The 18,429-nt window shown below is 43.1% G+C and overlaps 1 protein-coding gene across 1 annotated transcript; it reads right to left on the reverse strand.

Annotated features, from left to right (window-relative positions):
* Positions 1-5,594: 5,594 nt before the first annotated feature.
* On the reverse strand, positions 5,595-10,501 carry LOC130838621 (cationic amino acid transporter 3-like). The gene is given in 12 exon segments (XM_057712002.1): positions 5,595-5,638; positions 5,641-5,697; positions 5,866-5,974; positions 6,248-6,414; positions 6,612-6,811; positions 7,002-7,104; positions 7,208-7,347; positions 7,522-7,744; positions 7,897-8,009; positions 8,214-8,391; positions 9,338-9,496; positions 10,129-10,501. Coding segments are annotated over 12 exon segments (1,866 nt in total).
* Between the last annotated feature and the right edge of the window lie 7,928 nt (positions 10,502-18,429).

The raw sequence follows: 18,429 nt of genomic DNA on the forward strand, positions 1-18,429 counted from the left end.
GGAGGTGGTGCTCGAGGAAGGCAAGTGGATTTGTCCTGGGGAAGGGGCCAGGGGCCAGGATCGATTCCTGAGAGAGTTGAGGGAGCAGTTAGACTCCGGAGGGACCTGAGTTGTCTTGAGAGGGTCAGTCCTAGAGTGAAGAGAGTGGGTTGTCTTGGAGGAAGGACTTGAGCCCATGGTGGGGAATGTGAGAATTTGGGTGGGAGAGGACTAGAGCCCGTGGGAGTGAGTTTGGAAAGCTGGAGGCGGGGCTGACAGGCAGGGGAGGGTTTGGTGCATGGGGAGGGAGCAGCCAGAGCTTAGACAGGTCCTGGGAGACTGGAGAAAAGGAGAGAGAGTCCAGGAGGGGAGGTTTTGAGAGCTGGAGAACTTGAATGTTACCCATGAATGCGGCCTGGGAGATCTAGGGTGGGTGCTAAAGCCAGTGGGAGAACTGTGGCACAGGGGCTGGCAGTGTGGTTAGAGCTCAGAGGAGTGCCCTGTGAAGGCTTGACAGAGGGTCCAGAATCAGTTTGAGGTAGGGCTTATGTTTGGTTTATCTCAGGGTTGGGGTTACATTTCAATTAGAGCTACTTTGTCCTTGGGTTCGGTATACCTTAGGGTTAGGGTTAGGGTCAGGATTTGGATCCTCGGCAGGGAGGGAATGAGGGAGCATGGAACATCTTTGCAGGGAGGGATGCCAAACATACAGACCATTGCACCAACAGCAGAATACATATAGAGCATTCTCCAGGATAGACCCTATGTTAGGCTACAAAATAATCTCAACAGATTGAAAAGATTGGAAGCACAGATTGAAACCTGAACACAGTGTAGTGAAACTAGAAATCAACAGAAGGAAAAAGTATATGTATATATAGAAATTAAACCACATACTCTTTAGCAACAAGTGGGTCAAAGAAGAAATCATAAGGGAAATTAGAAAATACATAGGAGTGAAAATCAAAACAAACCACAGCTTTATAGGCTGCAGTGAGAGCCACTTTCAGAAGACAGTTTATAGCAGGAAATGCCTACATTGGAAAAGAAGATCTCAAATCAATAAACTGTCTACATGGTAAGGAACTAAAAACAGAACAAACTTAACCAAAAGCAGTAGAAGGCAGACAATAATAGGGATTAGAATGGAGAAAAATGAAATAGAGAATTTTTTTAATGATACAAAGAACAGAACCAGAAGTTGGTTCTTTGAAAAGATGAACAAGAGCAAGCCTTTAACTAGATTGACCAAGGTTGGGGGGCGGGGGGAGTGATTATGCAAAGAGACGTCAAAGATCACTAGAGATGCTTCCAGTCTCTTCTAGGTATGTGGTGGCTAAGGTGAAACGTCACAAAAGCAAACTTGAACACGTTGATGTTGCAAATAAACAGAATAAACCCGAGTGCATTCAGTTACGCCAGACCAGGGTTCAGAGTTTGGCTGTTGAGGGCCAAGTAGGAAATATTTTAGGTTTTGCAGGCCACATATGCTCTGGACCACATGTTCCTCTTTATTTATTTATTTTTTAACAACCTTTTAAAAAAAAATCACTCAGCCTCTAGACCAAACAATCAGGGCCACAGCCAAAATTTGAGCTACGGACCAGAGTTTACTTGGCTTGCTACACTAAACCAGTAGGTAAACATGGGGGAAGATTCTAGAGTAGCGTTATCCAGTAAGGTAACAAACAGCCACATACAGTCTTGAGCACTTGCAGTGTGGCCAGGCGGTAAAGTAAGTGTAAGATACACACTGAGATGTGAAGACTGTTCAGAAATTAGAAAGGTAAAATATCACTTTACTGATTTTTTTACATTATATGTTTAAATGATAACATTTTGGATATGTTGAACTAAATAAAGTATATTATTAAAATTAACTTGTTTTTCCTTTTTTAATGTGATACTAGGAAAATTTTAATTATACATGTGGATATATAGTTATTCGTTTTGTATTTGTTTCTTCTGCAATTTGGCAACATTTGCCGAAACTTAAATGGGCATGTCTTTGACTCAACGTTCCCACTTACAGGAATGTACTGTTTTATAGCACTAATTAAACATTGTCAGGGCCTCTCACTTTCTGAGGTGGCCCACACTCTGTCTATGGAGTGCATCTCTCTCTAAATAAATCTACTTCTTACCTATCACTTTGTCTCTCACTGAATTCTTTTTGTGCTGAGACATCAAGAACCCGAACGTCATTAAGTCCTGAGACCAGGTGTGTGATCTCAGTTAAAAGACCTTGGGTTCCACGGCTTCAGCTGGAGAGCCGTGACAGGACAGTGATAAGCCAGACTGACTCCCTTTCATCAACACCTTCAGGGATGCCTTCTCTGCTTTCTTTGAGACAACTTTTTGGGCACTCTGATACCCGGTTGGAAGACTGTCTTGGAAGGGATAGCATCTAAAATCTCTTTTGCCATTTATAGTTTTTGTACTCTGGTGCTATTACAAAAAGTATTTCATCATCAAGGAGGTTCATAGAAAGGCTATGGAAGCAGTTAAAACAGTTTCACATCAAGATGATGGCTTTGTGAGGATTCCAACCCATACCAACTTAAAACAAGGAGCTGTTCTACCCCCGGGCCCCTAGATCAGGCATCCAGAGAGATTTTACTCCATGACAGGCAGGGTCAACACCCCTAGTCAGCCTTGAAGCAGTTACAGAAGATGAGCATCGCCCCTCTGTTTCCCGTAAGAATATGGGAGTGAAATCTCTGAGGCGGGAATGAAACAGGAGGGAAGGGGGCAGGGCACAACCTTTAAAAGAATGACGTAGCCCAAGAACATGACATAAACTGATGAGAACCAAATAGGTCCAAATTGTTGGATGAGTTGAATTCTGCTAGACCTTGAGCCTCAGTGTATGCTCATTGTGACACATCAGCAAGCTAAATGACACACCCACAGGTGCCATGACAGTTCCAAGACTGACCATAAAAGTCAAAAAGTGGGTGGTGGCCTAATTCCTGGAAATCCCCACCCCTTCCCCCAAAATAGCTGGAAAATTCCTCCCACTCATTAGCCTATGAAATTACCCACCCGCATAGAAACTGACAACCCCATACCCTGGTGCCCCTCTTGTCTTCTGAGATGATCCACACTCCAGGGAATATATCTCTCTCTAAATAAGTCCACTTCTTACAAAAAAAAAGAAAAAATGGGGGTGGGGGGAATTCTCTGGCAGTCCAGTGGTTAGGACTGTGTGATTTCACTCCCGAGGGCCAAGGTTCAATCCTTGGTCAGGGAACTAAGATCCGGCAAGCCATGCAGCACTGCCAAAAAAAAAATTGTAATCATTTAAAAGTTTTTCCCATGACATATACATAGACATATATCACCTTTTCCAAAGAACCGCCTGTTATCCTCAGGAGCTCCTTAGTGAAAATGACGATCCAAAAAAAAAAAAAAGATCGTTGGCTTTCTGTGGAGGTGTTTTTTATTTTTTGCAAGGTGTGGGGATTTTTGCCGTGTTAGTATGAAAACTCATGCACAAATCAATGGAAAATTTCCACATCTGGTTATACATGATTATCCTGGAGGAACATGCTGTCTTTTGCTAGACAGAATTCATATTCTTTAAACGATTACGTGCCGAAGTCCTGCTCCGGTGGGTCCAGGAGTACCCAAAGGATGAGTGGCATGGGTGCAAGGAAGAGACGGGGAGGCCTGTGTCAGCTCTGCAGGATCTCTCTTTATTGTCAGAGCTTTGTGTGTTTATATAATAAACATCTCAGAAAAAATCTTTTATGACAGAGCATATCTTCCCTCAGCATCTACCTGTTTCTTTCTTTCGTCAGGTTTGGCTTGCAAACCTTGTGACTCTGAGGTAAGCATATGTAAATAACTTCTTAATCTTATATCTAAGCAAACTATAGCCCTTAGCACCCATACAGTCATGAGCATTCCTGAGTTTAAAGCATATACAGAAAGAGCCACCCCTCCCTTTTCTTCAGCATTTAGTAGCCTGAGGTGCCTGCCTTTTCCACCTAGGGGTGGTGGGAGGGGACTTGGTGGGGCAGACACGGAAAAAGAAAGTGTCAAACCCTGGTTCTTTCCTGAGGACATAGAAACAGGGAGGGGAAGTGGGTGGTAAGCATAGTATTACAAAGAAACAAAGAACAGAATGTACAATGGATGGAGATGGTCTGGGGCCTGCCCTTGTGGAGCCCTCGCCTTGCCATCCTCCTGCTCCGAAATGCCCTTCTAAGGAGTTCTCGTCTTGCGATCCTCCTTGGAGCCTGGTGACCTTGTCACAGCATTGGCTTGTCCAGACGGCTCCCGACAATTATGTAATGAGTGACCTAGCCAACTGCGAAATTTCAAATAAGGGGAAAATTCAAATAAGAGTATTTAAATACTTCGACAAAAGCCTCAGCTGAAATTAATCAGACTGGCCCTCAGGTGGGATCTTTGTGGACATGGAGGACAGAGTACAGTTGTGCTTCAAGCCTGCAGGTAGACAGAAGAGGTGAGGTGCTGAAGATGGGAAGAGTGTCTACTGAAGTTAGTGCAGCCACAGTGGAAAACAGTATGGCAGTTCCTGAAAAAACTAAAAAAGAGAACTACCATATGACCTAGCAATTCCACTTGGTTATATATCTGAGAAAAACAAAAAACACTAACTCAAAAAGATACATGCACCCCAATGTTCACATCATTATTTACAACAGCCAAGATGTAGAAGCAACCCAAGTGTCCATCAACAGATGAGTGCCATCTTGAAAATGAATGATGAATGTGATAAAGTCATTCAATTTCCCTATATTATGTGTATTCCAGCTTTACTGAGGTATGATTAGAAATTTAACATTGTATTATTTAATTTTTTAATGAAAATTTTAAATAAACATACAGAATTGTTTTTCATTTCACCAGTAACAAAAAGCAAAGATCATAACAGCATCGGCAGTTTCCTGCAGGCCTAACGGTTAGGATTCCAGGCTTTCACTCCCGTGGCCCGTGTTCAGTCCCTGTTCCAGGAACTGAGATACTGCAAGCTGCGGGGTGTGGCCAGATAATAATACAACAGCATCAAAATTTTAAAATATTGAGGAATAATTTCCACACAGCTCTTTACAAATAATAACAAAGTTATTGAATGTCATTAAAGAAGATTAGTAAAATGGAGAATCACACCACAAAAAAAGCAAGTACAGCGTAACTCTTAACACAGTATATAGTTAACCTGTGTTTTCTTCCCATGTGGCAACCTATGTGTTTTTGCTGGAAAAAGTCACAAGAAGGCCCTTCTTATATGCAGGTTAATATTTTATTTTTTCCTCTTGTTTCTGATTACCTTGTACATTCTTTGTGAAAATTCATCTTGCTGGACAGGTATGAAGCATGCACTTTGTGTGCGTGTGTGCGTGTGTGTGTGTGTGTGTGTGTGTGTGTGTGTGTGTGGTGTATACATCATGCTTTGAAAAGGTTACTTAAAAATTATGCAACATAAAAGTCACTTTGTTCACTGGCAATAAATACAGGGCTCTAAATGCACCACACCTTCACACTCCATTAAGGCTCAAAGTGCCCCTTAAATCAGAAGACACCTCCAGTGCATGGAGGGGTTCCACACAGCATCCATTTCCTATGGTTAAGCTGATTGAACACTAGGGATGTTTTTGTCAAGAGTCTGGGAGGTGGAGGCTGGTAGCTGTTGATCATTCTTCTCCAAGCTGTGTCGGACCCCATATCCAAAGTATACGGCAAATCCTAGTAGAGAAGTGAGACAATAAGAAGGAAAAGTAGGCACTCCCCCCACTTACAGATGCCCAGCAGACACTCTGTTAGGGTGCCAGACACAGTTTGTGGGGAGAGGTAGTGGGAAAAGTGTTGGGATCAGTCACACAAATGGCGTTTTTATCCCAGAAAGCCACTTACCAATTGCCATCCAGACACCAAATTGGGCCCAAGTCCCGGAAGTCATCTGCATCATCAGGTAAACATTCACAAAGATGCTCACCAGGGGGAGGACAGGCAAAGCAGGGACCTGAGGGCAAAGTCAGTTAATCCCTGAGCACATCACAGACGTCTGAAAGGGTGACCCGGACCCCACACGGGCAGGAAGACTCCAGTCCTATCCAGGCTGTGGGTTCAGTGCCTACTGAAACTGGGTATGAAAAGCACTGAGTGTGGATCAGGGAAGGGTCCCTTGGTTTTAGCAACTCCCCTTCTTCCCTGGTCCAGCAAAGGATGTTTAGACCTCAAAGCGTGCAGACTTCACCCACTCAAGGTGGACCGTTGGGCACATGAGGTCACCTACCTTGAAGTGAAGAGGAGCGGGGCTCTGGGGCTGCCTCCAAATGATGACCGTGACCCCCACGATGAGCAGCAGTAGCAGCACAACCGCTGTTGTGGCCACGGGGTCTCCAGAGAACACGCGGCTGGGCCACCGGGCCAGCACCAGGCTGAGGATGGTTAGCAGGAGAACTGCAAGGGTCACGGGGGAGGAGCCCAGGCTCACCTCAGGAAGCCACATAGCTCAAGACCTTGGGTCACACCCCTCCCCCAAACTGCCTACATCAGGCCATCATATCTCCAAGACTCCTCCTCAACTCCCAAAATACCCAATCCCACCCCAAACTGTCAACTTCAGAATACCACCAAAGAGCAATCCCACTGCTCACCAAGCAGTAAGGCACATCCATAGACAATCTGGCCAGATGTCAGAGTGGGGACGGTGTTGAGAGGGTCACACAGGCTCTTTAGAATCTTTGAGGTTCCTGCTTCAGGCACGGATTCCAAAGGGCTTGCTTCAACTACAGGCTTCATCTCAGTTTTTAGCTCTATTTTCTCATTCTTGCTGAAAATCTGATCTGGTTGGTACCTGAATTAGAGGTATTAAGGTAGTACTAACAGCAGCCCCTACTTATCCAACATCACACAGCCTATTCCACAGCTGTCCTGCATTAAGCAGAGCAGGACATTTAGAAGGCCATGTGAAGGCGGACGAGGGTTACCTCCCCTTCAACCCCCAAGACTCCGAGACCCCCAGCCAAGGTGTAGCGGAGTCTCACCTGAGGACAAGAACAGAAAAAGCCACCAAGGAATAAGCAAGCAGGGTCCCAATTGTCATGAAGTCCACGAGATCACTGAGCTCAAAGAGTAGTGCCATGACCCCTAGAATGAGGGCACAAACAAGGTGGGGAAGGGGGTGAAAAACGAGTAGAAATATGCAAGGTAAAAAAATTGATCAAACAAGGAGTGGGTTTTGTTTTTTCACCTGCGAGAGTTCCAGAAGCCAAGGTGGCCACGATGGGGGTGCGTGTGCGGGGATGAATACGGGCAAGTCCCCGGAAAAGGAGCCCGTCATCTGCCATTGAGTAGATCACGCGAGGCATAGGGAACATGGCGCCCAGGAGGCTGGAAGGGACAATGGGAACATGGGATGTGAGGTCGTGGAGAAGCAGGACAGACCAGGGCAACTTCTCCCTAGTCTACATGGGGTAAGGTGTCTTTCCCTCTTGTCTCTCAACCTCAAGGGCTGGGATACATCAGCATCTGACAGCAGACAGGGGAGAAATCCATGACACTGACCTGGATGTAAGAGCACAGAGGGTGCCAACAGCCACGACATATCTGGCAGGGCCCCACCCAACATGGAGAAGAGCCTGCGGCAAGGGGCTCTCAGGGTGAATCCGGTAGTAGGGCACCATGAGGGTGAGGGCCGCCGAGACACCAAAATATGCCAAAAAGCAGATGAAGAGTGAGATCACGATGCCCAAGGGGATGGATCGCTGAGGATTTCGGGCTTCTTCCCCTGCAGGATGGGAGGAAGTAGTGGGTCAGGAAACACACTGCGGTGAAAGCACAAAATATCCTTTCCTCTTGAACCTCCAAAAGAAACCCATATGCCCAAGGGCAGCCCAAACTGTGCCCAAACCCCTGATGGGACACACATGACCATGTTACCTGTAGTGGCAATGGAATCAAAACCAACAAATGCGAAGAAACATGTAGCTGCTCCTTGGAAAATCCCATCAAAGCCGAAAGGCACAAACCCTCCAGAACCCAGAGGGCCCAAGCTATGGTGAGAGAAGGAATGAGGAAGAAATGGGTGAGGTGTGTTCAGCCATCTCTACTGGACTCCTCAGTTCATACCATGAGTCCTGGCCTCCAGGACTTCCACCATGGGATCCATCAGCCCAGGTCTCTCTAGTCCCCACCATATTCCCAGCCCTGCACCCCCCACACACAAGCATTACTAAGGTCAAGGGTACCCTCCTCACATAGAGGTGTCATTGGATGCAGATGTGTTTAATTTGTAGTCCTGTTCCGTGAGCTGCCAGTTGTGCAGATCCCCCTTAATGAAGCCAGAAAAGATGACGAAGCTGAGAACCAAAAGGTTGATGCCTGTGAACACTCTGGTAACCAGGGTCGACTCACGAACTCCCAGAACCAGTACTCCTGTGGGAAAGATGGAATATGGAACATCCAAAATAGCCAAATCCATAGACACAGAAAGCAAACTAGTGGTTGCCAGGGGCTGGGGTATTAAGGAGATGGACAGTGACTGCTCAATGGGTTTGGGGCTTCCTTTTGGGGTGAAGACCATGTTTGGAACTAGATGGAGGTGACGGTTGCACAACATTGTGAATGTCCTCAGTGCCACTGAATTGTACACTTTCCAATGGTTAACTTCTTATTGTGGCAATCATCTCACAGTAGACAGGTCTATCAAATCATCAAGTACACCTTAAACAATGTTGTATATCAATTATATCTCAATAAAGCTGGGGGAAATAATAAAATGGTTAATTTTATGCTATATGAATTTCCCCTCAATTAAAAAAAAAATCTTTGATCTCAACATAGAGGAAGAAACTTGGTGGTCTAAACAAATAATTCTCAGCTGGGGTGATTTTGTCCCCCCTGGGACTTTTGGCAATGTCCAGAGACATTGTAATTGATACAATTGAGGTGGCTGTCACTGGTATCTAGTGCATAAAGGCCAGGGATGTTACTTAACATCTGAAAATGATTTAAAAAAACAAAAACCTGGGACTTCCCCAGCAGTCCAGTGATTAAGACTCCATGCTTCCACTGCAGGGAGCACAGGTTCCCTCTAGTAGGGGAACTAAGATCCCATGTGCCATGAAACACAGCAAAAACAAACAAACATAAAAACTCAAATTCACAGGACAGCCTCCCACACCAAAGAATGATCCAACCCAAATTGTCCGTGGTGCCAACGGTGGGAAACAGTGGTCTATGTCTTGTCTCCCTGTCTCTCATATTACAGACCTTCTTTCCAGTCCTAATCCTCCTACCATTCTTCTATCCCAAACCTTTCCCACTCCAGCTCCCCTTCCACACCCCACTCCTCCTATCCTATCACTGACCCCTGTCTCACCTGTCATCAGCAGCACCAGGGCCAGCGCGAAAAAGTCTGGGTACTTGGCCAGGAAGTAGGGCACATGCAGAGAGAAAGTTCCCTGTAATGCCTGAGAGATGTGGTTCCCAATCAGGCTATTAAAAACAGAGCTCCAGGCCCTGGCCACGCTGGCGGTGCCTGCAGAGGCAGAAGAAGGGAGATTCATTAACAAACATTAATTGAACCCCTACCACGTGTCACAGGATGTATTTTTTTTTGGTGGGGGGGGGGGAGGTTTGCACAAAGCAGACAAAATACCTAATCTCAAAGAGTTTCTTTTCATGGATTGGGGAGAGTAGACCCAGAAGATTCACAAAATAGGTCAACTGTTTAATGTTAGGAGATTACAGTTATGCAAAAAACAAACAAACAAACAAACAAACAAAACAGAAACAAAAAAACAAACAGGTTAAGTGGGAGTGAAAGGTCTGGGAGGCGAGGGTTGAAATTTTAAATCAGAAAGCAAAGGAAAATCCCATGAAAGCAACAATTGAGCAACGACTTCAAAATGGTGAGGGGATGAACCTGTGGGACAAGCCTCCCTCTCACCCACTCCCTACACTTCCCTTTCCTTCATTATTCTAGGTCCCATCATTTATGAAAAGCAAGATAGAGCTGAGTAGAAGGAAGTTGTGGGGTTTTCCTGCACTTTTACCCCCTTCACCCCACAAGGTGAATAACGAAGTTCTCATGAATGAGTGAAGGCCTAAATCCCCCCTTCCTAGTTTCCTGATCTCAGCCCCACACCTTTCCCCGATCCATCATCTCACCTATGACATAGGATAGTATGAGGTTCCAGCCAGTGATGAAAGCACACAGTTGTCCCACTGTGACATAGCTGTAGAGATATGCAGAACCAGAGCCTGGTACCCGGGCCCCAAACTCGGCATAGCAGAGACCAGACAACACAGAAGACAAGGCAGCTATCAAGAAGCAGATGACAATCGCTGGTCCAGCTTTGTTCCTGGCCACTTCACCAGCCAGGATGTACACACCAGCCCCCAGGGTGCTGCCCACACCCAAGGCCACCAGGTCTAGGGTGTTCAGACAACGAGACATGCGACTCTCAGACCCCTCCCTGGGCTCCAGGGGCCGCCTGCGGACCAGCTTCTGGACGAATTGGTGAACATCCTGACACTGCATCCTAGACACAGTTGAGGAGGCTACGATCTGCTGAGAAAACAAGAGACAAAGCTGTCAAGAATGTCCATACACCCCTGGCCCTGGGAGTCCAATTCCACAGACCAATGGAGTTATGCAGAGTGGGTGGTGCAAGGACACAGTGGGCAAGTTCTCCGTTTCTGAGGTTCTGTTTCTTCAAACATAAAGAAGACTTTTACTGTATTTCAAAGTTACTGGAAGGGTTGCTGGATGAGAAGTGAGGGGGAGTGGATTATGTCTTCCCCAAACGTGCCACTTTGGTGTGTGGATTGTATTGAGCTGAAGGCAATTAAGACCCTGCTGCCTCAGGAAAAACTCCTTGTCTCCCCCTTAACTGCTCAAAATAATTTAGATTAGGGAGCCTAGGCCAGGAAGAAAGATAACTTTTTATCTCAGAACGACCTACCCCCATGGAGCGGTAAATATTTGCTTATCAAGCATTTGCTTTTCTCATCTTTCTGTGAGTTGTCTTCCCCTTGAAGCACCAGATCCCTACCCTCTTCTCCTTAGCTCAGGGGAGCATATAAGCCTCAACTGCCTGTCTTTGAACTTCAGAGTTTTTATGGGGCTCACATATGTAGGAAATTATTTAATATGTCTTATATCAATTTAATTATTAGGAGTATCAGCAGTATTCCATTCTGTGGAATGGAAAACTGCAGCCACAGAAAGAGAAAATGAAAAAGCAGAGGATTTTGTACCAGATAAAAGGACAAGATAAAACACCAGAAAAACAACTAAATGAAGTAGAGATAGGCATCCTACCAGAAAAAGAATTCGGAATAATTATGGTGAAGATGATCCAGGACTTTGAAAAAAGACTGGATGCAAAGATCAAAAAGTTGCAAGAAAAGTTTACCAAAGACCTAGAAGAATTAAAGAACAAACAAACAGAGATATGCAACACAATAACTGAAATGAAAAATACACTAGAAGGAACCAATAGCAGATTAACTGAGGCAGAAGGGCAAATAAGTGACCTGGAAGACAGAATGGTGAAAATCACTGATGTGGAAAAGAATAAAGAAAAAAGAATGAAAAGAACTGAAGACAGCCTAAGAGACCTCTGGGACAATGTTAAATGCACCAACATTCACATTATAGGGGTCCCAAAAGGAAAAGAGAGAGAGAAAGGACCTGAGAAAATATTGGAAGAGATTATAGTTGAAAACTTCCCTAACATGGGAACGGAAAAAGCCACCCAAGTCCAGGGAGCACAGAGAGTCCCAGGCAGGATAAACCCATGGAGAAACGTGCCAAGACATAAAGTAGTCAAACTGACAAAAATTAAAGACAGAGAAAAATTATTAAAAGCAACAAGGGAAAAATGACAACATACAAGGGAACTCCCATAAGATTAACAACTGATTTCTCAGCAGAAACTCTGCAAGCCAGAAGGGAGTGGTGTGATATATTTAAAGTGATGAAAGGGAAGAACCTACAACCAAGAGTACTTTACCCAGCAAGGATCTCATTCAGAATCGATGGAGAAATCAAAAGCTTTACAGACAAGCAACAGCTAATAGAATTAAACACCACCAAATGGGCCCTACAACAAATGCTAAAGGAACTTCTCTAAGTGGGAAACATAAGAGAAGAAAAGAACCTACAAAAACAAAAGGAAAACAATTAAGAAAATGCTAATAGGAAGATACATATCGATAATTACCTTGAATGTAAATGGACTAAACGCTCCAACCAAAAGACAGACTGGATGAATGGGTACAAAAACAAGACCCATATATATATGCTGTCTACAAGAGACCCACTTCAGACCTAGGGACACACACAGACTGAAAGTGAGGGAACGGAAAAAGACATTCCATGCAAATGGAAGTCAAAAGAAAGCTGGAGTAACGATACTCATATCAGATAAAATAGACTTTAAAATAAAAAATGTTACAAGAGACAAGAAAGGACACTACATAATGATCAAGGGATCAGTCCAAGAAGAGGAGATAAGAATTATAAATATAAATGCACCCAATATAGGAGCACCTCAATACAGAAGGCAAATGCTAACAACTATAAAAGGGGAAATCGACAGTAACACAATCATAGTGGGGGACTTTCACACCCCTCTTACACCAATGGACAGATCATCCAGACTGAAAATTAATAAGGAAACACAAGCTTTAAATGGCACAATAAACCAGCTAGATTTAATAGATTTCTATAGGACATTACATCCAAAAACAGCAGATTACACATTCTTCTCAAGTGCACATGGAACATTCTCCAGGATAGATCACATTTTGGGTCACAAATCAAGTCTTGGTAAATTTAAGAAAACTGAAATTGTATCAGGCATCTTTTCTGACCACAATGCTATGAGATTAGAAATCAATTACAGGGGCTTCCTGGGTGGTGCAGTGGTTAAGAATCCACCTGCCAGTGCAGGGGACACGGATTCAATCCCTGCTCCAGGAAGATCCCACATGCTGTGGAGCAACTAAGCCCGTTTGCCACAACTATTGAGCCCATGTGCTGCAACTACTGAACCCCTTGCACCTAGAGCCTGTGCTCCACAACAAGAGAAGCCATAGCAATGAGGAGGCTGCACACCACAATGAAGAGTAGCCCCTGCTCACCACAACTAAAAGTCTGCATGCAGCAACAAAAACCCAACACAGCCAATAAATAAATTAATTAATTTTAAAAAAAGAAAAGAAATTAATTACAGGAAAAAAATTGTAAAAGACAGAAACACATGGAAGTTAAACAATACACTACTAAATAACCAAGAGATCACTGAGGAAATCAAAGAGGAAATCAAAAAATACCTACTGACAAATGACAATCAAACACAATGATCCAAAACCTATGGGATGCAGCAAAAGCAGTTCTAAGAGGGAAGATGCCATCCTACCTCAAGAATTAAGAAACATCCCAAATAAACAATCTAAACTTACACCTAAAGAAATTAGAGAAAGAAGAGCAAACAAAACCCACAGTTAGTAGCAGAGAAATCAAAGATCAGAGAAGAAATAAATGAAATAGAAACAAAGAAAAGAGCAAAAATCAATAAACTAAAAGCTGGTTCTTTGAAAAGATAAATAAAATTGATAAACCTCTAGCAAGACTCATCAAGAAAAAGAGGGAGAGGACTCAAATCAATAAAATTAGAAATGAAACAGAAGAAGTTACAACAGACACCACAGAAATAAAAAGCACCATAAGAGACCACTACAAGCAACTATATGCCAATAAAATGGACAACCTGGATGAAATGGACAGATTCTTAGAAAGGTATAAACTTCCAAGACTGAATCAGGAAGAAATAGAAAATATGAACAGACCAACCACAAATAATGAAATTGAAACTGTGATTAAAAATCTCCCAACAAACAAAAGTCCAGGACCAGATGGATTCACAGGTGAATTCTATCAAACATTTAGAGGAGAGATAACACTCATCCTTCTCAAATTCTTCCGAAAAATTTCAGAGGAAGGAACACTTCCAAACTCATTCTATGAGGCCGCCATCACCCTGATACCAAAACCAGACAAAGATACTACAAAAAAAGAAAATTACAGACCAATATCACTGATGAATTTAGATGCAAAAATCCTCAACAAAGTACTAGCAAACAGAATCCAACAACACATTAAAAGGATTATACACCATGATCAAGTGGGGTTTATCCCTGGAATGCAGGGATTCTTCAATATACACTTCAATACGCAATCAATCAATGTGATACACCATATTAACAAACTGAAGGATAAAAACCACATGATTATCTCAATAGAGGCAGAAAAAGCTTGACAAAATTCAACACCCATTTATGATAAAAACTGTCCAGAAAGTGGGCATAGAGGGAACATACCTCAACATAATAAAGGCCATATACAAAAAACCCACAGCAAACATCATTCTCAATGGTGAAAAACTGAAAGCATTCCCTCTAAGATCAGGAACAAGACAAGGATGTCCACTCTCTCCACTGCTATTCCACATAATTTTGGAAGTCCTTGCCACAGCAATCAGAGAAGAAAAAAATAAATAAATAAAAAGAATCCAAATTGGAAAAGACGTAAAACTGTCACTGTTTGCAGATGACATGATACTATACATAGAAAATCTGAAAGATGCCACCAGAAAACTACTTGAGCTCATCAATGAATCTGGTAAAGTTGCAGGATACAAAATTAATACACAGAAATCTCTTGCATTTCTATACACAAACAATGAAAGAGAATTAAGGAAACAATCCCATTCACCATTGCAACAAAAAGAAAAAAATACCTAGGAATAAACCTAACTAAGGAGGTAAAAGACCTGTACTCAGAAAACTATAAGACACTAACGAAAGAAATCAAAGATGACACAAACAGATGGAGAGATATACCATGTTCTTGGATTGGAAGAATCAACATTGTGAAAATGACTACTACCCAAAGCAATCTACAGATTCAATGCAAGCCCTATCAAATTACCAATGGCATTTTTTACAGAACTAGAACAAAACATCCTAAAATTTGTATGGAGACACAAAAGACCCTGAAAAGCCAAAGCAATCTTGAGCGGAAAAAATGGAGCTGGAGGAATCAGAATCCCTGACTTCAGGCTATACTACAAAGCTACAGTAATCAAGACAGTATGGTACTGGCACAAAAACAGAAATATAGATCAACGGAACAGGATAGAAAGCCCAGAGATAAACTACGGTCAACTAATCTATGACAAAGGAGGCAAGGATATACAATGGAGAAAAGGCAGCCTCTTCAATAAGTGGTGCTGGGAAAACTAGACAGCTACATGTAAAAAAATGAAATTAGAACACTCCCTAACACCATACACAAAAATAAACTCAAAATGGACTAAAGACTTAAATGTAAGGCCAGACACTATAAAACTCCTAGAGGAAAACATAGGAAGAACACTCTTTGACATAAATCACAGTAAGATTTTTTTTTTGACCCACCTCCTAGAGTAATGGAGAGAAAAACAAAAATAAATAAGTAATGGAAACAAAAACAAAAATAAATAATGAAACTTCAAAGCTTCTGCACAGCGAAGAAAACTATAAGCAAGACGAAAAGACAACCCTCAGAATGGGAGAAAATATTTGCAAATGAATCAACAGACAAGGGATTACTCTCCAAAATATATAAACAGCTCATCCAGCTCAATATCAAAAAAAACAAACAATCCAATCAAAAAATGGGTAGAAGACCTAAATAGGCATTTCTCCATATGGATGGCCAAGAGGCACATGAAAAGCAGCTCAACATCACTAATTATTAGAGAAATGCAAATCAAATCTACAATGAGATATTGCCTCATACTGGTTAGAATGGGCATCATCAGAAAATCTACAAACACTGAATGCTGGAGAGGATGTGGAGAAAAGGGAACGCTCTTGCACTGTTGGTGGGTATGTAAATTGATACAGCCGCTATGGAGAATGGTATGGAGATTCCTTGAAAAACTAAAAATAGAATTACCATATGACCCAACAATCCCACTCCTAGGCATATACCCAGAGAACAACATAATTCAAAAAGACATGCACTCCAGTGTTCTTTGCAGCACTACTGACAATAGCCAGCACATGGAAGTAACCTAAATGTCCATCAACAGATGAATGGATAAAGAAGATGTGGTACATACATACAATGGAATATTACTCAGCTGAAAAAGAAATGAAATTGGGACATTAGTAGAGACATGAATGGACCTAGAGTTTGTCACACAGAGTGAAGTGAGTCAGAAAAAGAAAAACAAATATTGTATATTAACACTTATATGCAGAATATAGAAAAATGGTACAACTCAATGGGTTTGCAAGGCAGAACTAGAGACATAGATGTAGAAAACAAACATATGGACACCAAGTGGGGAAAGCAGGGGGTATTGGGGTGGGATGAATTGGGAGATTGGGATTGCCATATATACATTACTAATAAGAAAAAAATATCGAATTGTACACTTTAAATATATGCAGTTTATTGTATGTCAATTGTATCTCAATAAAAGTTCTTAAAGAAAAAAAAATTATTAGACCCAGCAAAGAACCTAGAAAGAAAAGTTTTCCACCCCTACAGAAGCAAAAGCTTCCAGGGACTCCCCTGGTGGTGCAGTGGTTTAGAATCCGCCTGCCAGTGCAGGGGACACGAGTTGGATCCCTGGTCCGGGAAGATCCCACATGCCACGTAGCAACTAAGCCCTTGTGCCACAACTACTGAGCCTGTGTGCCTAGAGTCCAGGCTCTACAACAAGAGAAGTCACTGCCAAGAGAAGCCCCAGCACCACAACGAAGAGTAGCTCCCGCTCGTCACAACTACAGAAAGCCCGCTTGTGGTGACAAAGACCCAAAGCAGCCAAATTAATTACTTTTTTTTAATTTCTGAAAAAAAAAAAAAAAGAAAAAAAAAAAAAACAAGAAGCAAAACTTCCAGCACAGTGCCTGGCCCAGTAGCTGCTTAAATGATCAGGTGAGTGGCTAAGAATGTTCATGTTTAAAGTGAAATCAACCAGCTCTGCTAGTTCAAACCTGGCACGGTGACGCGTGGCTTGTTTGAGTTTGCACAACCCGTATACCACTTTTTCCTCCTTTCCTCTATAAAACAGGGAAATTTATTATTATCACCTTTATTCCCTCCCTGCCTTGATACATGTGAAGTGACAGTTTAAGGGGCTCGGGGATCAGAGCGATGAAACCAAGTCCCCCTAAAACCCAGTTCCCCTGTAGAGTTTATGAATCACCTCTCCATCCAAAACTTTATTCCCTTTCTTGTCCCCACCCTGTTGCCCCCAGGACTGAGGAGTATCAAAAAAAAGGAGGGGTTGAATTCAAGCAGGACCCTCCCAGGACAAAGTTTCTCCGTGCCCCTCCATTTGTTTGTAGAGAAAGGATTTAGCCTCCTGGGCCTTCCCTGAGTTCCAAAATGCAGGTTCAACAGTACTAATTAGGGAAGGAAGGGAATGCAGAATCAAAGAAAAAGCAGTACCAAATGGCCTTAAATTAAAAAAAAAACAGCAGGGGCCAACCTGCTTGAAATTCTTAACTTGTCACGTAGGCTCCAAGTAAACAACAAAATGCCTCAACCATCGTTTTTGCTCTCTCCTAGAAAAAAGTTAAGGATCACAAGGCCTTGATTTACTAGTCTGCTTTGCAGGAACACGTAGATCAATCACAATCAACAATGAACCACTGAGTCACAAAAATGCTGCCAGGAAGTCTGTAATTGGAGATCTTACCCAGAAAGCTTGCAACCTGGCCAGCCAGCAAGGTGGATTTGAGATCAACCTATTCCTCCCAACTTCTCAAAAGAGGGTGGCACCCTTTCACTGGATAAACCTTTCTCTGCTCCAAATGCCAATCTTTTGGTTTGTTTGGCCTCACTGTGTATCAGGCGCATGAACTTGGGTTCCACAACAAGCTCACACGCCACACATTTCTACACCAAGGATCCTGAAATCTGAAGCTTTCTCTTTCATTGCTCGCGGAGTGAAATTGAGTCGGGGCAGAAAGAGATGGAATTTGTAAGGAGGGACAGACACTAGCCCCGCCCAGAGAAAGCATCAAACCAGAGTGGCCTCCCAATTGCCTGGAGGCAGGGAGGACAAACTTTCATTCTTAATCAGAAACGAAGCTCTGTTTCCTACTCCTTTGGGGCATGCAATGTCTCCCCTCTACACTGCTCTGCAGGGCCAGGCTGACCCAGTGAACACAAGTTACTGTCATCAGGGGGCTTCCACCCCGACCCTCCAAGTTTAGCACTTTGGTGAAGCGCAAGCACTCAAAGCGCCAGAAAACTATGATTCGAACCTTGTCTCTGCCAAACCCCCTGTGCCTTTGAAGAAGTCCTTTACCTCTCTGGACCTTCGTTTCCACCTTTCTCAAATGCTGCTAAGGAACACTTGGGTGCTGCTGGTAGGAACGAGAATGGAGCAGCTGCTG

The sequence above is a fragment of the Hippopotamus amphibius genome, chromosome 16 (assembly GCF_030028045.1).
Source record: "Hippopotamus amphibius kiboko isolate mHipAmp2 chromosome 16, mHipAmp2.hap2, whole genome shotgun sequence".
NCBI classification, from domain to species: Eukaryota; Metazoa; Chordata; class Mammalia; order Artiodactyla; family Hippopotamidae; genus Hippopotamus; species Hippopotamus amphibius.